The sequence below is a fragment of the Magallana gigas genome, chromosome 2 (genome assembly GCF_963853765.1).
Source record: "Magallana gigas chromosome 2, xbMagGiga1.1, whole genome shotgun sequence".
NCBI classification, from domain to species: Eukaryota; Metazoa; Mollusca; class Bivalvia; order Ostreida; family Ostreidae; genus Magallana; species Magallana gigas.
Genome location: NC_088854.1, coordinates 48,662,961 through 48,685,481, shown reverse-complemented (window position 1 = coordinate 48,685,481; position 22,521 = coordinate 48,662,961). Strand labels below are relative to the sequence as shown.

At 33.0% G+C, this 22,521-nt stretch overlaps 1 protein-coding gene across 4 annotated transcripts in view; it reads right to left on the bottom strand.

Annotated features, from left to right (window-relative positions):
- Window positions 1–19,265, bottom strand: part of LOC105327300 (neural cell adhesion molecule 1-A) — a 38,931-nt gene extending 19,666 nt beyond the window's left edge. For 2 of the 4 annotated variants that reach the window (XM_066076953.1, XM_066076954.1), the window contains exon 1: window positions 19,085–19,265. In XM_066076953.1, the coding sequence (XP_065933025.1) occupies window positions 19,085–19,163 (79 nt within the window). In that variant the 5' untranslated portion in view covers window positions 19,164–19,265. The remainder of the gene's footprint in view (window positions 1–19,084) is intronic. The other 2 variants (XM_066076955.1, XM_066076956.1) reach the window with 1 other exon arrangement.
- Between the last annotated feature and the right edge of the window lie 3,256 nt (window positions 19,266–22,521).

The window sequence follows — 22,521 nt, the reverse complement described above, 5'->3', positions numbered from 1 at the left end:
TAAAAAGATTAAACTTGTTGACATCTGGTCCCAAAAAACCCTAATTGGGTAACGCAAGAGAAAATCATTATATTTTTAGGATATATAAACGTATTATACCTAATCTAGCTTTAATAACCTTTTACAAGATGTTTCTCATTAAAGGGCTATAGATAATTTTTTTAGAGCCCTTTGACCCCCTAATTTAAGGGACCTTTCATTTAATATCAAGAAAAGGGTTTCTTGATATTAAATGAAAGGTCATTTAATTCTGAACACATTTTGCCAACAAGTGTTTAAAAATTCGTTACCGTTCTGGAGATACATGAGAAAGAAGTTTTAAGGGGCTGATTCTTTATCTCCTTATAGGGACCGTTTACGAAAATTTGAAGGTTGCATATTGTTAAGAAAATCATTTTGAGCCATTTTTTTTTGTATTGCATTTCAAAATATTTTTCCTTTCTGAGATATGGGTGATCGAAATTTTTGATTTTTGGCCCCTAAAAACCCATAATTAAGTAACACATGATAAAATCATTACATTGCTTGAATACATAACTGTGAAATAAACATATTTGCTTCTACAACCTTTCACAAAATAACTCTCAGAAAAGGGCTACAGATTAAAGACTTATAGCCCTTTGGTCCCCTTATTTAAGGTGCCAGCCCCTTTTTTCTTGATATTAAATGACAGGTCATTTAATTCTAAACAAATTTTGTTCAACAAGTGTTTAGAAAACCGATACCGTTCTGGAGATATATGAGAAAGAAGGTTTTAGGGGCCGATCCCTTATCTCCTTATAGGGGCCGTTTAACGAAATTTTGAAGGTTGTATATTGTTTAAAACATTAATTTAAACAACTTTTCTTCTGTATTGCATTACAAAATATTTTTCCTTTCTGAGATATGGGGGACAGAAATTTTGGACTTTTGGCCCCTAAAAACCCTTCATTACATAACACATTATAAAATCATTACATTGCTTGGATACATAACTGTGAGATAAACATATTTGCTTTTATAACCTTTCACATAATATGTTACAGTAAAGGGCTACAGATTAAAGACTTTAGAGCCCTTTGGTCCCCTATTTTTAGAGGCCAGCCCCTTTTTCTTGATATTAAATGAAGGGTTATTTAATTCTAAACAACTTTTGTTCAACAAGTGTTCAGAAAATCGTTACCGTTCTGGAGATATATTAGAAAGAAGGTTTTAGGGGCCGATCCCTTATCTCCTTATAAGGGCCGTTTAACGAAAATTTGAAGGTTGCATATTGTTAAGAACACTAATTTGAACAACTTCTCCTCTGTATTGCATTTCAATATATTTTTCCTTTCTGAGATATGGGTGATCGAAATTTGGGACTTTCGGCCCCTAAAAACCCTTAATTACGTAACAAATGAGAAAATCATTACATTGCTTGGATACATTACTGTGAGATAAACACATTTGCTTTTGTAATATTTTACAAAATATCTCTCAGTAAAGGGCTATAGATAAAAGATTTTCGAGCCCTTTGGTTCCCTAATTTAAGGGGCCAGCCCCTTTTTCTTGATATCAAATAAAAGGTCACTAAATTCTAAACACATTTTGTTCAACAAGTGTTTAGAAATCTGTTACCGTTCTGGAGATATATGAGAAAGAAGGTTTTAGGGGCCGATCCCTTATCTCCTTATAGGGGCCCTTTAACGAAATTTTGAAGGTTGCATATTGTTAAGAACATCATTTTGAACAACTTTTCTTCTATACTGCATTTCAAAATATTTTTCCTTTCCGAGATATGGGTGATCGAAATTTTGGACTTTCGGCCCCTAAAAACCCTTAATTACGTAACACATGGAAAAATCATTACATTGCTTGGATACATAACTGTAAGATGAACATATTTGCTTCTATAACATTTCACAAAATATCGTTCAGTAAAGGGCTACAGATTAAAGACTTTCGAGCCCTTTGATCCCCTTATTTGAAGGGCCAGCCCCTTTTTCTTGATTTTAAAAGAAAGGTCATGTAAGTAGAAACTATTTTTACATTACATGTCTTAACAAAATATTTTTCAGAAAAGAGATAATTAAAAAAAACACAAAAAATTACGACGTTTTTTCCATCTCAATTTTCGGGTCCAGGCGAGCTTCGGCGCCTTTAAAGCTAGATCAAAATGAAAATAAAATTGCAAATCTACAATCTTTCGTCTACTATCCCTGAAAGTTTGAACTCAATATCTTTTATAGTTTAGGAGAACTTAGAGGGACAAGCCACCCCTCTGAAAATCGCTAAAACGTCAGTTTCTCAAAAATGGAAGTGACGTCATCAATAAAATCAAAAACCTATAAGGTTCAGATCAGTATCTATCAGATCTGAAAGTTTCATGAAAATCGGTCAAGCCGTTTTTGAGAAATCGCGTGCACAAAATTTGTAAGAAAAAAAAAGAAAAATAATAATAACTAGATACGATCTCGTTGCGAGCAACGAGGAGGTCTTCCGTATGATTTTTAGAAGAAAATATGACATCATCAACTATGATTTTTGACAACAAAACATGATATTGAAAAAGGAGTGAACTACTAATGCTTTATTGTATCGCTTTTTATAAGTTATATTACATTGCTTTTTAAAATACTTGCATTTCTTCCAATGAAGATTGAAAAGATTAAACTTGTTGACATCTGGTCCCAAAAAACCCTAATTGGGTAACGCAAGAGAAAATCATTATATTTTTAGGATATATAAACGTATTATACCTAATCTAGCTTTAATAACCTTTCACAAGATGGCTCTCATTAAAGGACTATAGATAATTTTTTTAGAGCCATTTGATCCCCTAATTTAAGGGACCTTTCATTTAATATCAAGAAAAAAGTTTCCTGATATTAAATGAAAGGTCATTTAATTCTGAACACATTTTGTCAACAAGTGTTTAAAAATTCGTTACCGTTCTGGAGATACATGAGAAAGAAGTTTTAAGGGGCTGATTCTTTATCTCCTGATAGGGACCGTTTACGAAAATTTGAAGGTTGCATATTGTTAAGAAAATCATTTTGAACAATTTTTTTTGTATTGCATTTCAAAATATTTTTCCTTTCTGAGATATGGGTGATCGAAATTTTGGATTTTTGGCCCCTAAAAACCCATAATTAAGTAACACATGATAAAATCATTACATTGCTTGAATACATAACTGTGAGATAAACATATTTACTTCTATAACTTTCACAAAATAACTCTCAGAAAAGGGCTACAGATTAAAAACTTATAGCCCTTTGGTCCCCTTATTTGAGGGGCCAGCCCCTTTTTTCTTGATATTAAATGACAGGTCATTTAATTCTAAACAAATTTTGTTCAACAAGTGTTTAGAAAACCGATACCGTTCTGGAGATATATGAGAAAGAAGGTTTTAGGGGCCGATCCCTTATCTCCTTTAGGGGCCGTTTAACGAAATTTTGAAGGTTACATATTGTTTAAAACATTAATTTAAACAACTTTTCTTCTGTATTGCATTACAAAATATTTTTCCTTTCTGAGATATGGGGAACAGAAATTTTGGACTTTTGGCCCCTAAAAACCCTTCATTAAGTAACACATAATAAAATCATTACATTGCTTGGATACATAACTGTGAGATAAACATATTTGCTTCTATAACCTTTCACATAATATGTTACAGTAAAGGGCTACAGATTAAAGACTTTAGAGCTCTTTGGTCCCCTAATTTTAGGGGCCAGCCCCTTTTTCTTGATTTTAAATGAAGGGTTATTTAATTCTAAACAATTGTTGTTCAACAAGTGTTCAGAAAATCGTTACCGTTCTGGAGATATATTAGAAAGAAGGTTTTAGGGGCCGATCCCTTATCTCCTTATTGGGGCCGTTTAACGAAAATTTAAACGTTGCATATTGTAAAGAACATTAATTTGAACAACTTCTCCTCTGTATTGCATTTCAATATATTTTTCCTTTCTGAGATATGGGTGATCGAAATTTGGGACTTTCGGCCCCTAAAAACCCTTAATTACGTAACACATGAGAAAATTATTACATTGCTTGGATACATTACTGTAAGATAAACACATTTGCTTTTATAATATTTTACAAAATATCTCTCAGTAAAGGGCTATAGATAAAAGACTTTCGAGCCCTTTGGATCCCTTATTTAAGGGGCCAGCCCCTTTTTCTTGATATCAAATAAAAGGTCACTGAATTCTAAACAAATTTTGTTCATTAAGTGTTCAGAAATCTGTTACCGTTCTGGAGATATATGAGAAAGAAGGTTTTAGGGGCCGATCCCTTATCTCCTTATAGGGGCCCTTTAACGAAATTTTGAAGGTTGCATATTGTTAAGAACATCATTTTGAACAACTTTTCTTCTATGCTGCATTTGAAAATATTTTTCCTTTCCGAGATATGGGTGATCGAAATTTTGGACTTTCGGCCCCTAAAAACCCTTAATTACGTAACACATGGAAAAATCAATACATTGCTTGGATACATAACTGTAAGATGAACATATTTGCTTCTATAACATTTCGCAAAATATCGTTCAGTAAAGGGCTACAGATTAAAGACTTTAGAGCCTTTTGGTCCCCTTATTTGAGGGGCCAGCCCCTTTTTCTTGATTTTAAAAGAAAGGTCATGTAAGTAGAAACTATTTTTACATTACATGTCTTATCAAAATATTTTTCAGAAAAGAGATAATTAAAAAAAACCACGAAAAATTACGACGTTTTTTCCATCTCAATTTTCGGGTCCAGGCGAGCTTCGGCGCCTTTAAAGCTAGATCAAAATGAAAATAAAATTGCAAATCTACAATCTTTCGTCTACTATCCCTGAAAGTTTGAACTCAATATCTTGTATAGTTTAGGAGAACTTAGAGGGACAAGCCACCCCTCTGAAAATCGCTAAAACGTCAGTTTCTCAAAAACGGAAGTGACGTCATCAATAAAATCAAAAACCTATAAGGTTCAGATCATTATCTATCAGATCTGAAAGTTTCATGAAAATCGGTCAAGCCGTTTCTGAGAAATCGCGTGCACAAAATTTGTAAGAAAAAAAAAGAAAAATAATAATAATAATAGGGAAAAAGAAACCGAACGAAAACAATAAGGTCTTCCGTTTGAAACGGAAGACCTTAATAATAGGGAAAAAGAAACCGAACGAAAACAATAAGGTCTTCCGTTGGAAACGGAAGACCTTAACTAGATACGATCTCGTTGCGAGCAACGAGGAGGTCTTCCGTCCGATTTTTAGAAGAAAATATGACATCATCAACTATGATTTTTGACAACAAAACATGATATTGAAAAAGGAGTGAACTACTAATGCTTTATTGTATCGCTTTTTATAAGTTCTATTACATTGCTTTTTAAAATACTTGCATTTCTTCCAATGAAGATTGAAAATATTAAACTTGTTGACATCTGGTCCCAAAAAACCCTAATTGGGTAACGCAAGAGAAAATCTTTATATTTTTAGGATATATAAACGTATTATACCTAATCTAGCTTTAATAACCTTTCATAATATGGCTCTTATTAAAGGGCTATATATAATTTTTTTAGAGCCCTTTGATCCCCTAATTTACGGGACCTTTCATTTAATATCAAGAAAAAAGTTTCCTGATATTAAATGAAAGGTCATTTAATTCTGAACAAATTTTGTCAACAAGTGTTTAAAAATTCGTTACCGTTCTGGAGATACATGATAAAGAAGTTTTAAGGGGCTGATTCTTTATCTCCTTATAGGGACCGTTTACGAAAATTTGAAGGTTGCATATTGTTAAGAAAATCATTTTGAACAATTTTTTTTTGTATTGCATTTCAAAATATTTTTCCTTTCTGAGATATGGGTGATCGAAATTTTGGATTTTTATAACCTTTCACAAAATAACTCTCAGAAAAGGGCTACAGATTAAAGACTTATAGCCCTTTGGTCCCCTTATTTGAGGGGCCAGCCCCTTTTTTCTTGATATTAAATGACAGGTCATTTAATTCTAAACAAATTTTGTTCAACAAGTGTTTAGAAAACCGATACCGTTCTGGAGATATATGAGAAAGAAGGTTTTAGGGGCCGATCCCTTATCTCCTTATAGGGGCCGTTTAACGAAATTTTGAAGGTTGCATATTGTTTAAAACATTAATTTAAACAACTTTTCTTCTGTATTGCATTTCAAAATATTTTTCCTTTCTGAGATATATCGGGGACAGAAATTTTGGACTTTTGGCCCCTAAAAACCCTTCATTAAGTAACACATAATAAAATCAATACATTGCTTGGATACAGAACTGTGAGATAAACATATTTGCTTCTATAACCTTTCACATAATATGTTACAGAAAAGGGCTACAGATTAAAGACGTTAGAGCCCTTTGGTCCCCTAATTTTAGGGGCCAGCCCCTTTTTCTTGATTTTAAATGAAGGGTTATTTAATTTTAAACATTTTTTGTTCAACAAGTGTTCAGAAAATCGTTACCGTTCTGGAGATATATGAGAAAGAAGGTTTTAGGGGCCGATCCCTTATCTCCTTATTGGAGCCGTTTAACGAAAATTTAAACGTTGCATATTGTAAAGAACATTAATTTGAACAACTTCTCCTCTGTATTGCATTTCAAAATATTTTTCCTTTCTGAGATATGGGTGATCGAAATTTGGGACTTTCGGCCCCTAAAAACCCTTAATTACGTAACACATGAGAAAATCATTACATTGCTTGGATACATTACTGTAAGATAAACCCATTTGCTTTTATAATATTTTACAAAATATCTCTGAGTAAAGGGCTATAGATAAAAGACTTTCGAGCCCTTTGGTTCCCTTATTTAAGGGGCCAGCCCCTTTTTCTTGATATCAAATAAAAGGTCACTGAATTCTAAACACATTTTGTTCAACAAGTGTTTAGAAATCTGTTACCGTTCTGGAGATATATGAGAAAGAAGGTTTTAGGGGCCGATCCCTTATCTCCTTATAGGGGCCCTTTAACGAAATTTTGAAGGTTGCATATTGTTAAGAACATCATTTTGAACAACTTTTCTTCTATACTGCATTTCAAAATATTTTTCCTTTCCGAGATATGGGTGATCGAAATTTTGGACTTTCGGCCCCTAAAAACCCTTAATTACGTAACACATGGAAAAATCAATACATTGCTTGGATACATAACTGTAAGATAAACATATTTGCTTCTACAACATTTCACAAAATATTGTTCAGTAAAGGGCTACAGATTAAAGACTTTCCAACCCTTTGGTCCCCTTATTTGAGGGGCCAGCCCCTTTTTCTTGATTTTAAAAGAAAGGTCATGTAAGTAGAAACTATTTTTACATTACATGTCTTAACAAAATATTTTTCAGAAAAGAGATAATTAAAAAAAACCACGAAAAATTACGACTTTTTTTAATACCAATTTTCAGGTCCAGGCGAGCTTCGGCGCGTTTCAAGCCAGATCAAAATGAAAATAAAATTGCAAATCTACAATCTTTCGTCTACTATCCCTGAAAGTTTGAACTCAATATCTTTTATAGTTTAGGAGAACTTAGAGGGACAAGCCACCCCTCTGAAAATCGCTAAAACGTCAGTTTCTCAAAAATGGAAGTGACGTCATCAATAAAATTAAAAACCTATAAGGTTCAGATCATTATCTATCAGATCTGAAAGTTTCATGAAAATCGGTCAAGCCGTTTCTGAGAAATCGCGTGCACAAAATTTGTAAGAAAAAAAAAGAAAAATAACTAGACACGATCTCGTTGCGAGCAACGAGGAGGTCTTCCGTCCGATTTTTAGAAGGAAATTTGACATCATCGATTTTGATTTTCGACAAAAAAACATGATATGGAAAAAAGAGTGGAAAACTAATGCTTTTTTGTATCACATTTTATAACTTCTCTTATATTATTTTTTTTTAAATACTTGCATTTCTTCAAATTAAGATAGAAAAGATTAAACTTGTTTACCTCTGGCTCCTAAAGAACCCTTATTACGTAACGCAAGAGAAAATCATTATATTGTTAGGATATATAAACGTATTATACCTAATTCAGCTTAAATATCCTTTCACAAAATAGCTCTTAGTAAAACGCTATAGATTAAAGAATTTAGAGCCCTTTGGTCCCCTAATTTAAGGGGCCAGCCCCTTTGTCTTGAAATTAAATGGAAGGTCATTTCATTCTAAACACATTTTGTTAACAAATGTTCAGATATTCGTTACCGTTCTTAAGATACATGGGAAAGAAGGTATTAGGGGCCGATCCCTTATCTCCATATAGGGACCGTTTAATGAAATTTCCTTTCTAAGATATGGGTGATCAAAGGTTGGACTTTTGACCCCTAGAAACCCTTAATTACATAACACATGATAAAATCATTACATTGCTTAGATACATAACTGTGAGATAAACATATCTGCTTCTATAACATTTTATAAAAATATCCCTCAGTAAAGGGCTATAGATAAAAGACTTTAGAGCCCTTTGGTTCCCTAATTTATGGGACCAGCCCCTTTTTCTTGATATCAAATGAAAGGTCACTTAATTCTTAACACATTTTGTTCAACAAGTGTTTAAAAGTTCGTTACTGTTCTGGAGATATTTGAGAAAGAAGGTTTTTAGGGCCGATCCCTTATCTCCTTATAGGGGCCGTTTAACGAAAATCTGGAGGTTGCATATTGTTAAGAATATCATTTTGAACAACTTTTTTTTTTGTATTGCATTTCAAAATATTTTTTCTTTCTGAGATATGGGTGATCGAAATTTTGGACTTTTGGCCCCTAAAAACCTTAATTATGTAACACATAATAAAATCATTACATTGCTTGGATACATAACTGTGAGATAAACATATTTGCTTCTATAACCTTTCACAAACTATCTCTCAGTAAAGGGCTACAGATTAAAGACTTTAGAGCCCTTTGGTCCCCTAATTTGAGGGGCCAGCCCCTTTTTCTTGATATTAAATGAAAGGTCATTTAATTCTTAGCAAATTTTGTTCAACAAATGTTTAGAAAATTGTTACCGTTCTAGAGATATATGAGAAAGAAGGTTTTAGGGGCCGATCCCTTATCTCCTTATAGGGGCCGTTTAACAAAATTTTGAAGGTTGCATATTGTCAAAAAAATTAATTTAAACAACTTTTCTTCTGTATTGCATTACAAAATATTTTTCCTTTCCGAGATATGGGTGATCGAAATTTTGGACTTTTGGCCCCTAAAAACCCTTAATTACGTAACACATAATAAAATCATTACATTGCTTGGATACATAACTGTGAGATAAACATATTTGCTTCTATAACCTTTCACAAAATATCTCTCAGTAAAGGGCTACAGATTAAAGACTTTAGAGCCCTTTGGTCCCCTTATTTGAGGGGCCAGCCCCTTTTTCTTGATATTAAATGAAAGGTCATTCAATTCTTTACAAATTTTGTTCAACAAGTGTTTAGAAAATCGTTACCGTTCTAGAGATATATGATAAAAAAGATTTTAGGGGCCGATCCCTTATCTCCTTAAAGGGGCCGTTTAACGAAATTTTGAAGGTTGCATATTGTTAAAAAAATTAATTTAAACAACTTTTCTTCTGTATTGCATTACAAAATATTTTTCCTTTTAGAGGTATGGGTGATCGAAATTTTGGACTTTTGGCCCCTAAAAACCCTTAATTACGTAACGTATAATAAAATCATTACATTGCTTAAATACATAACTGTGAGATAAACATATTTGCTTCTATAACCTTTCACAAAATATCTCTCAGTAAAGGGCTACAGATTAAAGACTTTAGAGCCCTTTGGTCCCCTTATTTGAGGGGCCAGCCCCTTTTTCTTGATTTTAAAGAAAAGGTCTTGTAAATAGAAACTTTTTTTACATTACATGTCTTAACAAAATATTTTTTAGAAAAGAGATAATCAAAGAAAACCAGAAAAAATTACGACGTTTTTTCCATCTCAATTTTCTGGTCCAGGCGAGCTTCGGGGCCTTTCAAGTCAGATCAAAATGAAAATAAAATTGCAAATCTACAATCTTTTGTCTACTATCCCTGAAAGTTTGAACTTGATATCTTTTATAGTTTAGGAGAACGTAGAGGGACAAGCGACCCCTCTAAAAATCGCTAAAACGTCAATTTCTCAAAAACGGAAGTGACGTCATCAATATAATCAAAAACCTATACGGTTTAGATCATTATCTATCAGATCTGAAAGTTTCATGAAAATCAGTTTAGCCGTTTTTGAGAAATCGCGTGCACAAAATTTGTAAGAAAAAAAAGAAAAATAATAATAATAATAATAACTAGACACGATCTCGTTGCGAGCAACGAGGAGGTCTTCCGTCTGATTTTAGAATTTGAGATATATGTTAGATCTTGATTTTGCTAAACATGATTTAGAATAGAAAAACGGGGTCTACATTCTAAGGGCCATATACTATTTTGTTTCAGGGATAAGAGCTTTGTTCAACAAGGGTTTAGAAATTCGTCACCGTTCTTGAGATATCTGAGAAAAAAAACTTTTAGGGGCCAGTCCCTTACCTCCTTATTGGAGCCGCTGAACCAAATTTTGAAGATTGCATTTTGTAAAGTACATCATTTTGAGTATCTTTTCTTCTACACTGCATTTCAAAACATTTTCCTTGGTGAGATATAGCTGGTCATAGTTTGTGGACCCTTGACCCCTAAAAAATCTTTATTCCATAACACATGAAAAAATCATCACATTACTTGGATACAGAACTGTAAGATAAACATATTTGCTTCTATAGCCTTTCATTAAATTTCCCTCAGTAAAGAGCTACAGATGAAACATTTTAGAGCCCTTTAGTTTCCTAATTTTAGGGGCCAGCCCCTTTTTTGATATCAAATAAAAGGTCAATTGAATCACAACACATTTTGTTAAACAACTGTTTAGAAATTCGTTACCGTTCTTGAGATATATGGGAAAGAACGTTTAAGGGGCTGATCCCTTAACTCCTTATAGGGGCCATTTAACGAAATTTTGAAGGTTGCATCTTATTAAGTACATCTTTCTGAGTATCTTTTCTTCTTTACTGCATTTCAAAATATATTTCCTTTCTGAGATATTTGTGATCAACATTCTATAATTTTGGCCCCTAAAAAACCCTTATTATGTAACACATGATAAAATCATTACATTGCTTGGAAACATAACTGTAAGATAAACATATTTGCTTCTATAACCGTTCACAAAATATCCCTCAGTAAAGGGCTTCAGATTAAAGACTTTAGAGGCCTTTGGTCCCCTAATTTAAGGGGCCAGCCCCTTTTTCTTGGTATCAAATAAAAGGTCATTTTATTCTACACAAATTTTGTTCAACAAGTGTTTAAAATATCGTTACCGTTTTGGAGATATATGAGAAAGAAGGTTTTAGGGGCCGGTCCCTTAACTCCTTTTAGGGGCCGTTTAACGAAATTTTGACGGTTGCATTATGTTGAGAACATCATTTTGAACAACTTTTCTTCTGTATTGCATTACAAAATATTTTTCCTTTCTGAGATATGGGTGATCAAAACTTTTGACTTTTGGCCCCCAAAACCCCTTAATTACGTAACACATGATAAAATCATTACATTACTTGAATACATAACTTTAAAATAAACACATTTGCTTCTACATCATTTCACAAAATATCTCTCAGGAAAGGGCTACAGATTAAAGACTTTAGAGGCCTTTGGTCCCCTTATTTAAGGGGCCAGCCCCTTTTTCTTGGTATCAAATAAAATGTCATTTAATTCTACACAAATTTTGTTCAACAAGTGTTTAAAATATCGTTACCGTTTTGGAGATATATGAGAAAGAAGGTTTTAGGGGCCGGTCCCTTAACTCCTTTTAGGGGCCGTTTAACGAAATTTTGAAGGTTGCATTTTGTTGAGAACATCATTTGAAAGAACTTTTCTTCTGTATTGCATTACAAAATATTTTTCCTTTCTGAGATATGGGAGATCAAAATTTTGGACTTTTGGCCCCTAAAAACCCCTAATTACATAACACATGATAAAATCATTACATTACTTGGATACATAACTGTAAGATAAACATATTTGCTTCTATAACCTTTCACAAAATATCTCTCAGTAAAGGGCTACAGATTAAAGAGTTTAGAGCCCTTTGGTTCCCTAATTTAAGGGGCCAGCCCCTTTTTCTTGGTATCAAATAAAAGGTCATTTAATTCTAAACACATTTTGTTCAACAACTGTTTAGAAATTTGTTACCGTTCTGGAGATATATGAGAAAGAAGATGTAAGGGGCCGATCCCTTATCTCCTTATAGGGGCCGTTTAACGAAATTGTGAAGGTTGCATATCGTTGAGAACATCATTTTGAACAACTTTTCTTCTGTACTGCATTTCAAAATATTTTTCCTTTCTGAGATATGGGTAATCAAAATTTTGGACTTTCGGCCCCTAAAAACCCTTAATTACGTAACACATGGAAAAATCATTACATTGCTTGGATACATAACTGTGGGATAAACATATTTGCTTTTATAACATTTTACAAAATATCGTTCAGTAAAGGGCTACAGATTAAAGAGTTTAGAGCCCTTTGGTCCCCTTATTTGAGGGGCCGGCCCCTTTTTCTTGATTTTAAAAGAAAGGTCTGGTAAATAGAAACTATTTTTACGTTACATGTCTTAACAAAATATTTTTCAGAAAAGAGATAATTAAAGAAAACCACAAAAAATTACGACGTTTTTTTAATACCAATTTTCAGGTCCAGGCGAGCTTCGGCGCCTTTCAAGCCAGATCAAAATGAAAATAAAATTGCAAATCTACACTCTTTTGTCTACTATCCCTGAAATTTTGAACTCAATATCTTTTTTAGTTTAGGAGAAGTTAGAGGAACAAGCCACCCCTCTAAAAATCGCTAAAACGTCAATATCTCGAAAACGGAAGTGACGTCATCAATATAATTAAAAACCTATAAGGTTCCGACCACTATATATTATATCTAGAAGTTTCATGAAAATCGGTTGAGTCGTTTCTGAGAAATCGCGTGCACAAAATTTGTAAGAAAAAAAAAGAAAAATAATAATAATAATAATAGGGAAAAAGAAACCGAACGAAAACAATAAGGTCTTCCGTTGGAAACGGAAGACCTTAATAATAATAATAGGGAAAAAGAAACCGAACGAAAACAATAAGGTCTTCCGTTGGAAACGGAAGACCTTAATAACTAGATTCGATCTCGTTGCGAGCAACGAGTGGGTCTTCCGTCCAATTTTTGAATAGATAAGATTAAACTTATCAATTCAAAGATAAAATCGTAGATCTAAGCGAAAAAAAGAGAAAAAAATTTTGCGGCACTCGAGGCTTGAACCCGGGTCGCCTGGGCCATGTCCACGACCATAACGACTGAGCTACTCGGACTCCGCTTCAGAACTTTGACGCTTAATTTCTCGAGAATGCCTTGATCGATTTTAAAACTAATTACATACTCTTAATCAGTAAAAGGGTCACTATAAGGTGTTAAAATTTCAAAGAAAAATATAAAAAAATAAAAAAGTCGAAAAATTCAATTGTTCAAATTTCCTCCCGGTGACGACCGGAAGTGACGGCGGACATTCTCTTGACCGAGGTACATTAGAAAAACGCTAGATCTATCATCTCTGAAAATTTCAGCCTTTTATCTTTACTCGTTTTTGAGAAACCCGACAGACAAAATTGACTTTTTAAAATCGTAAACGGACGATAACTTCCGATCGGAAGTGTTTTTCCAAAAAAAAAAAATTATATATCAGCTTTAGATAAAAACACGTTTATATTGAAAATTTGCGCGAAATCGACCCAGCCATCTCCGAGAAATCGTCTGCACAAAATCGGTAAGAAAAAAAAGAATAATAATAATAACTAGAGCAAAGCTCGTTGCAAAGCAACGAGTGGGTCTTCCGTTAATACCGGAAGTAAAGCTGGAAACTCCTGTAAGAAGCAGAGCTCTTAAACCAATAACAAGAGTAACTAAAATAAAAAGATGAAAAAAAATCGAATTATTCCTGGTACGACTTAACAAAATCCGAATGATTTTAAGTACGAATTAACAAAAACCTTTTTGATTTTAAGAACGACTTAACAAAAAAAAATCCGAATGTGTTAAAGTACGACTTAACAATTATTTTTGGTACGAGTTAACTTTACTATTAACGTTATGCTATTTTTTAAACCAAGGACGCGGAATCAAAATTTCCGGAAAAATCGATTTTTAAATCCCAATATCTCTGTAATGCATCGTCCGATTTTAAAACGGCTTTCAGTGTTAGATTCAGTTTAATAAGCTCTACAAAACACATATTCGTTTTTGATTTGATCAGAAAATTCATTTTTTCGAAAAATTTGTTTCACTTCCGGTTTCGAGCGGAAGTGACAGATTTTCATTTCGAGCCTTATTACAGAGGTAAATCGATTATATCATAACCATTGAAAATTTCAAGCCTCTATCTCAAAACGTTTTTGAGAAACGCCGCGGACAAAATGACTTTTTGAAAATTTTAAAAATGACGTTACGTCAAAACGGAATTGACGTTGTCAAGAAAACTTTAACATCTTTGAGGGATAATAGTTTCACATTATCTCTGAAAGTTTCAGTAAAATCGGTTGGACACTTTTTGAGTTATAAAGCCGAGAAGGAGTCAGAAAAAAAAAGAAAAAGTATAATAATAATAAAAAGAAACCGAAGAATAACAAGAGGGTCTTCCGTTGAAAACGGAAGACCCTAACTAGATTCGATCTCGTTGCGAGCAACGAGTGGGTCTTCCGTCCAATTTTTGAAAAGATAAGATTAAACTTATCAATTCAAAGATAAAATCGTAGATGTAAGCGAAAAAAAGAGAAAAAAATTTTGCGGCACTCGAGGCTTGAACCCGGGTCGCCTGGGCCATGTCCACGACTATAACGACTGAGCTACTCGGACTCCGCTTCAGAACTTTTACGCTTAATTTCTCGAGAATGACTCAATCGATTTTAAAACTAATTACATATTCTTAATCAGTAAAAGGGTCACTATAAGGTGTAAAAATTTCAAAGAAAAATAATAAAAAATAAAAAAGTCGAAAAATTCAAATTTTCAAATTTCCTTCCGGTGACGACCGGAAGTGACGGCCGACATTCTCTTGACCGAGGTGCACCAGAAAAACGGAAGATCTATCATCTCTGAAAATTTCAGCCTTTTATCTTTACTCGTTTTTGAGAAACCCGACCGACAAAATTGACTCGCAACGAGTGGGTCTTCCGTCCAATTTTTGAAAAGATAAGATTAAACTTATCAATTCAAAGATAAAATCGTAGATCTAAGCGAAAAAAAGAGAAAAAAAATTTGCGGCACTCGAGGCTTGAACCCGGGTCGCCTGGGCCATGTCCACGACTATAACGACTGAGCTACTCGGACTCCGCTTCAGAACTTTGACGCTTAATTTCTCGAGAATGCCTTGATCGAATTTAAAACTTATTACATATTCTTAATCAGTAAAAGGGTCACTATAAGGTGTAAAAATTTCAAAGTAAAATATTAAAAAATAAAAAAGTCGAAAAATTCAATTTTTGAAATTTCCTTCCGGTGACAACCGGAAGTGACGGCGGACATTCTCTATACAGAGGTACATTAGAAAAACGGTAGATCTATCATCTCTGAAAATTTCAGCCTTTTATCTTTACTCGTTTTTGAGAAACCCGACAGACAAAATTGACTTTTTAAAATCGTAAACGGACGATAACTTCTGACCGGAAGTGTTTTTTCAAAAATGAAAAAAAATGTATCAGCTTTAGATAAAAACACGTTTATATTGAAAATTTGAGCGAAATCGACCCAGCCATCTCCGAGAAATCGTCTGAACAAAATCGGTAAGAAAAAAAAAGAATAATAATAACTAGATTCGATCTCGTTGCGAGCAACGAGTGGGTCTTCCGTCCAATTTTTGAATAGATAAGATTAAACTTATCAATTGAAAGATAAAATCATAGATCTAAGCGAAAAAAAGAGAAAATTTTTTTGCGGCACTCGAGGCTTGAACCCGGGTCGCCTGGGCCATGTCCACGCCTATAACGACTGACCTACTCGGACTCCGCTTCAGAACTTTGACGCTTAATTTCTCGAAAATGCCTTGATCGATTTTAAAACTAATTACATATTCTTAATCAGTAAAAGGGTCACTATAACGATTAAAAATTTCAAAGAAAAATATTAAAAAATAAAAAAGTCGAAAAATTCAATTTTTGAAATTTCCTTCCGGTGACGACCGGAAGTGACGGCGGACATTCTCTTGACCGAGGTACATTAGAAAAATGGTAGATCTATCATCTCTAAAAATTTCAGCCTTTTATCTTTACTCGTTTTTGAGAAACCCGACAGACAAAATTGACTTTTTAAAATCGGAAACGGACGATAACTTCTGACCGGAAGTGTTTTTTCAAAAATGAAAAAAAATGTATCAGCTTTAGATAAAAACACGTTTATATTGAAAATTTGAGCGAAATCGACCCAGCCATCTCCGAGAAATCGTCTGCACAAAATCGGTAAGAAAAAAAAAGAATAATAAGAAGAAAAGTGAAAAAGAAACAATAGAATAATAGAAGGGTCTTCCGCTGAAGACGGAAGACCCTAATAATAACAATAAGAAAAGTGAAAAAGAAACAATAGAATAATAGAAGGGTCTTCCGCTGAAGACGGAAGACCCTAATAATAGGGAAAAAGAAACCGAACGAAAACAATAAGGTCTTCCGTTGGAAACGGAAGACCTTAATAATAATAAAAGTGAAAAAGAAACATTACAATAATAGAAGGGTCTTCCGCTGAAGACGGAAGACCCTAATTACAAATGCCAGACATCCCGGGTATTAGGAAGACTAGTAGCATTACAGTGAGTATAACAAATCATATGTATTGTAAATTATATTGGTCAAAAGTTTAACCGACAATATAAAATTAGGTAGCAAATGAGAAATTAAAGTTATAATATTATGGTAAATAAGAGTAAGATGAACATTTTTGCTTTTATAACATATTACAAAGCCATGAATCAGACTTTAGACCCCTCTTGGCTCCTCTTTTGATGGGTTAGTTTTTTTTCTTGCTATCAAATGAAAAGTATTTTGATTTAAACACATTTAGTTTAACAAGTATTAGAATTTTTCCGTTCTTGAGATACTGGAAAAGAACGATTTTATCCCGATCCTTTATCTCCTTCTTTGGACCCCAATTGCATATTGTTAAATGCATCATTCTGCGCATCTTTGTTTTGTATTGCTTTTCGAAATATTTCTTTTTTATATATATAAATGATCACAATCTTTGACTTTCAGTCCCTTAAAACCCCCAATTACGTAATAAATGAAAAAGTTATTTTGAAGATGCTAAATAACTGTAAGATCAATATTTTTGCTTCAATAACAGATTACAATATATTCCTTGGTAAAGATATATGAATGAAAGGCTTTAGACTCCTATTGTTCCCTAAATAGAGGGGAGTGCTCCATTCTTGCTAATTAAGCGATTGAGATATGCTTACCGATTTTGTGCAGACGATTTCTCAGAGATAGCTAAATTGATTTCATTCAAATTTTCAATATAAACGCGATTGTATCTGAAGTTTATTGCTTTTCCTCCGTTTTTGAAAATACACTTCCGGTCGGAAGTTATCGTCCGTTTACGATTTTAAAAAGTCAGTTTTGTCTGCGACGTTTCTCAAAAACGAGTAAAGGTATAGGGCTGAAATGTTCAGAGATGATAGATCTATCGTTTTTTCTGGTGCAACACACTCAATAGAATGTCCGCCGTCACTTTCGGTCGTCACCGAAAAGAAATTTGAAAAATTGAATTTTTCGACTTTTTTATTTTTTAATATTTTTTTACACCTTATAGTGACCCTCTTACTGATTCAGAATATGTAATTTGTTTTAAAATAGATCAAGGCATTCTCGAGAAATTAAGCGTCAAAGTTCTGAAGCGAGAGTCCGAGTTAATATTTTTCGCTTAGATCTTCGATTTTATCTTTGAATTGATAAGTTTAATCAAATCTATTCAAAAAACCGGACGGAAGACCCACTTGTTGCTCACAACGAGATCGTGTCTAGTTCTCTTTATATTCCTATGCAAAAATTTACCCCCCCCCCCCCCCCCCCCCCACCATTCCACCGGTATGGACCGAACCTACCCAAAAATTCATTATTTGAACACACTTTAAAATTAACACTACCTGGGGATCTTTCAACACAAGTTTAGGCTTCTCTTATCTAATTTTACAAAGGATGATTTTTTTAAAGATTTTCTTATTCCAATGTAAAAATAACACAGAGTCCAGGTAATCTGTTTCATAAGTGGTTTTTCCTGTAATAAATTCCCTTGCTTAAGGAGAAATATACCTCCACCTGCATATGGAGTTATTGTCTCTCATGATCAGTGAATTTAATAAACAAGGGCATGCTACAGTTTGTATACGTATGAACAGTTTTTAAGACAAGGTAGGCTACTCAAAAACAAGTTGATAAAACAGGACTGAAAAGTCATCTTTTCGTAAGTTCTTTAGTCGATACAACGACCTTGTCAGCAAATACAATCTTCCACTGGATTGCATGCTTATTAACGTGTTTCATGCTTGTTGTTAAACCATTTTTAATCACCTAATTATCTACGGACAATTCCATTTTCCCAATTACGGCAAAAAGTACACAACGGGTCTGACCGATCAACAGAAGATGCGCATCACTCCTCCATAGCACCTGATCATACCTTTAATTTTTAATAGGTCCGTGTTTGACCTGCTCCTGTTTTGTATTTTTCCTTCGGACTTTTGATTTTGAACACTTCTCGTTATCAGCACATGTCATTTATTTATCAGTGGGGCTACACTTTATCCCAGTTTATCATGACTCTTTTTTAAAATGAATTTTATAAACTGGCTGACAGAAAGACAAACAGAAGAAGGCAGTAGATAGACAAAAGTTAATGAAAAACCTCACTCTAGGATCTTAAATTCAAGTGAGCTAAATTTAAGTAATCACAGGCGTGTATAACTCATATTTCTAATGTTAAACTTCCGGAGTGTGACCTCCTTTCTGCGTACGTAATTTTAAATTGAAACAGGAAGATAAATTGCATGAATAAGAAATATTAATTGTCTTACTTACCTTCTGTTATTGAAACAATATAAGTAAGCCAAAACAAAGAAAATGCAAACATTTCCCTTCCAGTGTTTAAAAGAACCATGGTTAGAATTGTTCAAGAATTTTAAAATGTCAAACGTTATTTAAGAACATGTGTGATAAGTATGAATGCACCAATTACAACCAACCAGGAAGTTCTTTTCTAGAGGTTTTAAATAAGATTTTTACTACACCACTATATTTATCTTATTTTTCCCTGTTCAAAGACACATAAATAGCATTATACGGCGGCGTAGAAGGGCCAGATAAAGAAAAAAATCTTATTTGTTCGGACGAATAAGTTATTTGTTCGGAAGAAGTAGGATTTGTTCGGATGAGTAAGTTATTTGTTCATAGAATTACGATTTGCTCGGACGAATTAGCTATTTGTTCGGACGAATAAGTTCCATCTGAATTTGTATATGAAAACAGTATTTTTGATGAGTGATTTATAAGACTATCTGATTTTGCAGTGATGTGCATGATGAAAGGTTAGAGAGTTTGTGATCAAGCCACCCCTTTCCTTGTAATAAGATTTATTTTTTTATCTGGCCCTTCCACGCCGCCGTAGTATCATGACTGCCCTTATCAAATGGATAAGCTTTATATAGTATTTAAAAGTAAATGACACATACACACACACACACACACACACACACACACACACACACACACACATACACACACACACACACATATATATATATATATATATATATATATATATATATATATATATATATATATATATATATATATATATATAAACTGAAAAGGATGATATATTCATGTGCGTGGCCTTAATTCTTTTTGTTGCAGCTTACAGGAAAAAATACCAATAATGGGGTTTTTTTTCATTTAAAACAAGGGAGTGGGTATTTATAATTAGTGCGTCGTTTTTCTAAATTTAGTTTTTATGACAAATTGTACTCTAATTTTTCATCTCTGTTCCAAGTAAAATTCTTAGAAAAAAGACTGTTTTGAGAAAAAAAATTGGGAGGGGGATCAGCTCCTTCTATACATCAAAATCGTGCATTCAAGAAACGAATTGTCTTATTTTTATTATTCAGCGTTTGTAAAATCTTAACATTTATGAGTACTCTAAGTAAGTTCCAAGTAAATACATGTATATTCACTCTTTACGAAATCATTTAATATTATTTCATTGCAAGCATATATTTTGATGCAAACTCCTACTGACTTGGATCCGCCAAAGCGTGTCCACCACCTTACTCTCATTTTTGCTATTTTGGGCTTGTTTATTGAAAATGGAAGTAGGGTTTTGATTAATTTAACAGTAAATATTCATTAGGTAAATTTCAACTATAGCTTACGGATATCATATCACACGTGTTAAAATACCAAAGCTGTAAACAGGTACTCTGGTGCAGGCATTTTATAGTTTATTGGGAAAAATCTAATTAATTTACAAGCATAGATGTTACAATTTAACTAAAAAATAAAACTATTTTTTTAATAAATATCCTATCGAGCTAAATTTGGGTAAACTAATTATGTATCATAAAAGTTCTAAGAATTTTGAATAAACCCTGTTCATTAACATCTACAATATCAACGCGCTTTGAAAACAAAAGACACACATTTTCGTGGCTTTATGATTATTTAGCTCTTAAAATTAAGATGTCTCTTCCATAAGGATACTCTGTGCCAAGTTTGGTTGAAATTTGTTCAAAAGTTCTGGAAAAGCCTGATATGAAAATTTTAACAATTTTACTAACAGAAAGACAGACAAACGGCAAAATAAAACAACAAAGTCTCATTTCAGCTTTTAGTCCAGAGCTAAAACGCCGTTGTGTTGAGCCTAACAATTACTTTTTTAAAAAAAGATTTTTTTTTCAAACACAACAATATAAAGAATAGTAAATATATATTAAGTTTGTTTTTTTCTTGAACACTTTGAATAAAATTTTGAGAAATTAAACTTTCATTCCTCGTTAACAATAGTATCTTGATTCAATTTTGTTTAAAACGAATTACTGTTTCCCCGATTCTTCTTTTACAATTTTTTCAGAAAAATTGTTTCTCTGAAAGGTATCAAAGTAATATTCAACTGCCCCGTCCCCTTTTCAATCATTATGGAATTTCTGTAACTAATGATTTTAGTGTTACAAGCTTGCTTTTTTTCTTTAGGGTTATTTCATCAATCACAATTCTTTTTCTTTGGAAGATATAATATCGTATGATTTAAACCCCCCCCCCCCCCTTCTCCCCGCCAATGTGAGCCCCATCTCTCATTTCACCGGTCTAAAAAAAAAACTTCCTGCAGATACATGCGTTTTCAGTACTTCCGCATTGTCAAATTTGTGTGTACTTTGGAAAACGAGTTAAAAGGTTTGTTCGTGTATTTCTTACAAAGATTTGCACGAAGTCCCTCTCTAACCCCTAAATGTTCATGTGGGAAATTAAATCTAACATATTTAGGAACACTTATCTCAAACAAAACTTTTCATTATTCCGGCTTTTACGATTTGCTCAATCAGAGTTAAATCTGTGTATCAAAGAAAATAATTCTTGCTTTTCATTGATAAACGTTTGTTATATACTTGCCTTGCATTGATGAATGTTTGTTATATGCTTGATAATCATAATTATAGATTAAATCTCCCGTTTTATTATTCTACAACATACTCTTCAAGGGTTTTAGTACAACTTTTGGAATATAATAAATGAGGTCAGACGTACGTTTCGTTTATGGCAAGGTCGGCAGGGTTTTGACACAATCTTAGCAACAAAAAGGGGTGGGTAATTTAGGTTGAAAATATTTAGATTTTAAAATATGGGCCAAGCCACATGGTTTTAGCATAGTCTGAGTAACAAAAATGGACGTATATTGTAAACTTTCAAAGCTAAAAGGGATTGACACCATTTAAGAGAAAAGTGGGTATAGAAGGGGAGAAGAAATCTTACAAGCCGCCATTAATTCTTTGGCACGTCGCTTCGAACTTTTTTAGAACTTACAGTGAATACCCAATAATTCAATAAATTGAAAGACCGAGAAATGGGTCATTCGAGGTATCAGAACGGACTAACAGCAAAAAGTGTGGCACGCATTTCAAATGAAGAATGATTTGCAGCGACAACTCATAGCTGATATTTTTATTTAAAATACCATTCACACATGTATATTGAATATATAAAATGTATGAAATGAGATCAAAATTAATTAAACAAAACAACAAACACCTTTGAAGTTTGAACTTCTGACATATCAAACATTTATTTAATGGGGGTAAAAGTCTATACTGCATATATATATATATATATATATATATATATATATATATATATATATATATATATATATATATATATATATATATATATATATATATACATATATATATATATATATATATATATATATATATATATATATATATATATATATATATATATATATA